At 47.4% G+C, this 5940-nt stretch overlaps 1 protein-coding gene across 1 annotated transcript in view; it reads right to left on the reverse strand.

Annotated features, from left to right (window-relative positions):
• MMP7 (matrix metallopeptidase 7) overlaps positions 1-5260 on the reverse strand; it is an 8176-nt gene extending 2916 nt beyond the window's left edge. The window contains exons 1-4 of the mRNA XM_040460786.1: positions 5129-5260; positions 2701-2927; positions 2466-2614; positions 937-1065 (exon numbers count right to left, since the gene is read on the reverse strand). Coding sequence (XP_040316720.1) covers positions 937-1065; positions 2466-2614; positions 2701-2927; positions 5129-5236 — 613 coding nt within the window. The 5' untranslated portion in view covers positions 5237-5260. The remainder of the gene's footprint in view (positions 1-936; positions 1066-2465; positions 2615-2700; positions 2928-5128) is intronic.
• Between the last annotated feature and the right edge of the window lie 680 nt (positions 5261-5940).

A 5940-nucleotide genomic window follows, 5' to 3' on the forward strand; every position in this document is an offset into this window, starting at 1 on the left:
CTCCCAAGTATCACAGTGAACAGTGAACGATCTCAGAATGGTCTACCACTCCCAAGTATCACAGTCTCTGCTTCCCTTTCTCCTCCAGGAAAACAAACTTACTGCAGTGCCTGGGAGGCTCAGGCAGCTGAGTGTATATCTCTTGATTTTAGCTCAGGTCACGGGCTCATGGTTCATGGGATCAAGCCCCACGTAGGGCTTTGTGCTGACAGCACGGAGCCTGCTACAGATTCTCTCTCTCTCCTTCTCTTTCTCTCAAAATAAATAAATAAAACTGAAAAAAAGAGAGAGAGACTCAGAGTCCTTTTAAATGCTTTCTTTTCATGGGGCGCCTGGGTGACTCAAGTCAGTTAAGCGTCAGACTCTTGACTTCGGCTCAGGTCATGATCTCATGGTTCATGAGTTTGAGCCTCTGCATCAGGCTCTGCACTGACTGCACAGAACCTGCTTCGGATTCTCTGTCTCTGTCTCTCTCTCTGTCTCTCAAAATAAAAAAAAAAAAACAAAAAACCCTGAAAAACACCTTACTTTTGGGAAATATAAATAACTCTAATTTATCAAATTATTAAGGTATCCCAAACACTATGCTAAGCGCTGTATAAACATTTAATTTAAACAACAATCCCATGAGGTGGGAATTATTTATAGTACCATTTCATAGGTGGAAACTGAGACTCAGAGAAATCAAATAACTTGGCTAGAGACACACAGGGAGTGGCTGGTAGAGGCCCAGCAGGGTGAACCAGGTGTAGTTTGCACTCCCTTCCAGCTCCCATCCACACAGCATTATAAGCACGTGAAATGAAATAATGCATTTAGAGCACAGGGTACAGTCATCAGCAGCTAACGATGGGTCAATACTTATTACTGCTTAGAGCAGTGATCAAGTTCAGACGTTTGCAAGTACGTGCAGGGGAAGAGTGATGAGGTGCTGACCTAGACCCCTGCCGTCGGCCCAGTGCTCGTCCTCATCGAAGTGGGCGTCTCCTCCCAGACCCGGCCCAGGTTCGTAGGCATGGGCCAGTGTGCCTCCTGGTCCGTCAAATGGGTAGAAGTCCCCGTGAGCTGAAACAAAGAGGGCGGTTGCCTTTAGTGACTGTGGTTGATACAGTGACAGCAACTATGAAGCTCGGCCCCATCCACAAAGTCCACGTGGGGTTACCAGCAGGGCGGTGTGCATGTTTATGGGTCTCAGGAACATTCTGTTTCAGAAAACCACTGCTCAGCCCCGATAACCATCCGAGACTGAAAGCTTGGCATGTGGGTGTCACATTTGGTCCTGGGCAGGATGGAGAATGGGTGGGGTATTACGTTTGGGAACTTACGTGTGTACCATTCAGTACCTTTTCCTTGAAAGCCTAGCTAGTTCTCTGTGGGCAGAACAGATGGTCTCTAAGAGAACCGTGCACCAAGTGTCAAAATGAATTTTGCCAGCGCTTTTATTTGTGATGTAGGGATGTTTGTTTTTGAATTGGTATAAGGCTGTATCCAGTTTATCCATCTCCTGAAAGCCCGGGAGCACCATGAGCAATGATTTCTTTCTGCAGTGTTCTCTTTGACATTGTCAGTACTGTGCCGGAATTCAAATTTCAGCTATAGTCACAGCTCCCGGGCAGTTCAACATTAGGACAGACTGGAAAGAACAGTATTTTTCTCTAAATTGGCATCATAAAACAGTAGCCATTAACAGCCATTTTTGTATATTTTTGAGAGAGAGAGAGAGAGAGCTTGCAAGTGGGGAGGGGCAGAGAGAGAGGGAGACACAGAATCTGAAGCAGGCTCCAGGCTCTGAGCTGTCAGCACAGACCCCTATGTGGGGTTTGAACCCGTGAACTGTGAGATCATGACCTGAGCAAGCCAGACGCTTAACCAGCTGAGCCACCCAGGTGCCCTGACCGTCACTGTGTTCTAATAAATATTTATTTATAAAATCCTGGAACTGCCCAACAGAGGAAAAAGGATAAAAATGTATTTACAAAAATGGATGGCAGGCCAGGTTCAGCTCATGGGCGATGCTTTGGCACCCCTCTGGTGGCTCTGGAGGCACCTGGGTGGTTTAATCTGTTAAGCGTCCAACTCGTGATTTCATCTCAGGTCACGATCTCAGGGTTCATGGGATTGAGCTCTGTGTGGGGCTCTGTGCTGACAGTTCTGAGCCTGCTTGGGATTCTCTCTCCTTCTCTCTCTGTCCCCCCCTCCCCCACTCATTCTCTCTCTCAAAATAAACTTATTAAACTTATTAAAAAATAGTGGCTCTACATTAACAAACTAGAAAAAGTATAGTGACATATATACATCATTATATATGTCTATATATAGATCATTATCTATTATATATGTCATACATATATCATATTGAAAGATCGTATGTATATAAAAGATGTTAAATCCTGAAAAGAGGAAGGTGCTGCTATAAATAACAAGCAAAACAGCACCCAGGAGTAGCCTGCGGGAACCCTCCTTACCTCCTCTTGCAAAGCCAATCACGATATCGGCAGTTCCCAGCAGAACTCTCCTGAAGGATAGTGGGATCTCTTTGCTCCACATATTCAAGGCCTTTGCCACTAAATGATCCACTGTGACACGTGGTAAGTCTCGAGTGTATGATATGATCCTGGTAGCAAAAAAGAAGACAACGTTTGACCTCCTAGGAAGAGGGTTTTACTGGTCTCTGCCCGAATGAACCGAAGGAAAACTAACCTGTAGGTGACCACTCTGGAAGTCCACTTTGGCCTGTTTCTGGATGGCAAGTCTTCTCCGGTGTCCGGAAGTCCGCATCTGGGCTGTTGCATTACCACTATCACGCGGGAGTCCAGCATTCCAGTCACGGGCAGGCGGAAGAACTTCTGCATTTCCTTGAGCTGGGCTCCGAAGCTGTCGGCATCCCTCCATTTGGCGTCAGATGGGTAAAATCTCTTGAGATACTCCTGTCGGAAAGAAGAAATTGTTCTCTTATCGTATTTACTGTCTTTTTCTTATGTCTCCGAGGTCTATCCATCATCTTTGCCTCTGGCTCCTGTGGACTCCGACAGTGGTTTGAAGACAGAGTCCTTACACGGTCATTAAATGAAATAAATGTGCATTAATGAGATAAAAATTTAATATCGATAATGACACACAGTCATTCCATTTCGTGAGCAAAAGAGTCCGTCCGTTTTCCTTTTACCCCATTAGATGTTTTGAGGGGAGACCCACTGTACCCTTCAGAAACCACAGGCTGGCTTGTACTGGCCCACCAGGAAGAGCACCCCGTGTGTCCCCGCGGGGCACAGCAGAGACGCTGTGGGGAGGTCCGAAGTCAGCAGCCACGCCTGAGATTCTGGCCCTCGCGGAGGTCAAAGGGTCTTTAAGTTTTAGTCCTGGGAAGGATATTGTGAAAGTATTTTGTTGAACGTGCATATTCTCTGGGGGAAGATAACAAAGCTCCTAACAGCTGAATGATGTGCTCGGGGTCACCTATTACATTAGTACCGGACTGGCCCTGTCCCCTCCCTGCCCGTGCTGGGTTCTTTTCATTGCTAAAGCTCCAGCAGAGCCCACACCTCGAGGCTGCAGGACAGGGCAGGTCTGCCAGGTGTATTCCATGTACAGTTGGGGCCTTGGCACTTTCTTAAGGGACCCGAGTGTCTGGATAGGAGCATGGCAGTCCAGCAGCCTGAGTAGGAAAAAGTAAACAGTGAATGCAATAGCGCCAGCGGCTTCACGAGAGCTTGTACTGAGCACCTGTCACTGGCAGGGACAAGACCAGGGTCCTCACATACATTTAAACTCGAGCCACCCCGGGAAGTAGGGACAGCTTTGTCGTGATGAGTCATGGCTCAGAGAAGGAAATCAGCACAGGGTCACCCCATGAGGAACCAAAGGAGGCACATTTTGTTTTCTTTTTTCTTTTTCTTTTTTTAAAGTGTATTTATTTATTTTGATGGGGAGAGAGAGAGAGAGAGAGGGAGTGAGCAGGGGAGGGGCGGGGGACAGAGGATCTGAAGCGGGCTCCGTGCTGACAGCAGACAGCCTGACATGGGGCTCGAACCCATGAACCCTGAGATCATAACCTGAGCTGAAGTTGGACACTTAACTGACTAAGCCCCCCAGGTGCTCCGCAAAGAAGTCCTTTTATCCCTCCCTGAACTACAGGCCTTAGAAAGACACTCTTTTGGAAGAAATCTTTTTGCATCCTTGATAGGAATTTTCCTGCTTTCTCTGGTTTATTGGCAACCGGCGCACAAGTACAGGGGCTCAGTGTTCTTGCAAATGTACTGCTTCGGGGGAACCAGTAATATTAACCTTGTGAAATCGCTGCTTTGCAGGTAAAAAACAGTCAAATGTTAGGATTTTTGCACGGTACGGGGAGTTTCTCAAAGTCAGAGTTAACGTGAGACACAAGTAGACTTTTCTTATGCTTAAGTTTATGAACAGTACTCGGGAGGAAACAATACCGAAAATTAACTACTTATACTTATTAGTTTGCTTGTGAAGTAGTATATTGGCAAGACCATGGTTTTTGAACCAGCAAGACTTGCCCTTGACTCCTGTCGCTACCATGACCAAGTACGGGAATCCGCGTGACTTTCCGTCCGTGGCCTGGGATACAGCTGCACGTTCCTTGACACACAGCACAGTGCAGCCCGTATGATCGGAAATGGCCTGCACGATAGTTGGCATTGTTGTCACTCACTTCTTCACTACAACAATCCCATGAGCCGAGTATCTGTGTCCCCCTTGGGCGAAGTCACCAGTGCGTGCCCGCCCGCCGTCCCCGTCGGCTTGTAAGCGGACAGCTGCCAACTCTACCCTTGTTTTCTGATTTCAAGCCACCGCCAGAGTCCTTAAGAGTGACACTCAGCTCTCTATGGAAAGAATCTCCAGCCACAAGAAGTAATATCAACAACTTCAATTTGTCGAGGGGGCACCCCCATGGGTCGACTGCACCGCTGTCCCCGGTTTGCACGGGGAATGCCAGGGCTGACAGAAGGGCACTAACCTTCTCATGTCGTCTGTGTGGTGAGGGAGGAGGGGCGGGAGCAGGAGCCCAGTTTGGGCAGCGCTCCCTGATTGAAACCCATGTTTTGTACATAATCAGAAAAACTACCCCAACCGAAAAACGCGCTTCCGAGCGGCAGGGACATACCTGAGCCTGCTTCCACTGTGACTCACTGTGGCTGCCCGCCTCCCGGGGGAGCGGCAGGGCTGGGCTTTGGGGCAGCAGACACAGGACACACAGCACCGCCAGCCGCATGGTCGCTCCGCATTCTCTGCCGGCCGCCGCAGAGATTTATATAGTTGTCAGCCCTGCATGTGGAAACCGGTGACTCATTTGAGTGTTTTCTTTCTTTTCGGTGTCTACAGAACTTTGGAAGCGTGTGTGAGTTTTCATTAATGGCAACAGGGAAGTTTTATGTCCTTATTGGCAGGAAGCCCACAATGTATTTGCCTTTTTTCAAAGGATCCCCCCCCCCCCCCCCCCCCGCCGCCTTTGGTGTATAAATTTAACCGTGAGAAAACATACTTTATTTGCCAAAATGAAATTGCTACTTAGACTCGTCTTTTCAACTTAAAATGTTGGGGAGCATCATTTAGGACTTACCGTAGCAGGATGCATCTTCAAAGAATTTTTTAAGAGTGTGAAATGCAAGGAAAATTACCAAAAAAATACAACTAATCAACTAATTATTAAGCAAACGTTCTTTAATTAACACCAAAGTCAAGGTTGGAGTCCAACTTCTTTATTTTCATCAAAGATGAAATGGAAGCCAAAAATGACAGATTAACTCACTTCCCCAAGGTCACAGGGTTACTTGCTAGTGGTCCTGACGGCCAGCCCAGAGCTGTTTCTATCACACCACCCATCAGCTCATTTTGTCATTATAGTAGACATTTCTTGGGAGAGCCCCATGGCTTTTGACTAGAATACATCATGGAAAACCCCTCAGATATGCTGGA

The sequence above is a fragment of the Herpailurus yagouaroundi genome, unplaced genomic scaffold (assembly GCF_014898765.1).
Source record: "Herpailurus yagouaroundi ecotype Mexico unplaced genomic scaffold, PumYag 251, whole genome shotgun sequence".
NCBI lineage: Eukaryota > Metazoa > Chordata > Mammalia > Carnivora > Felidae > Herpailurus > Herpailurus yagouaroundi.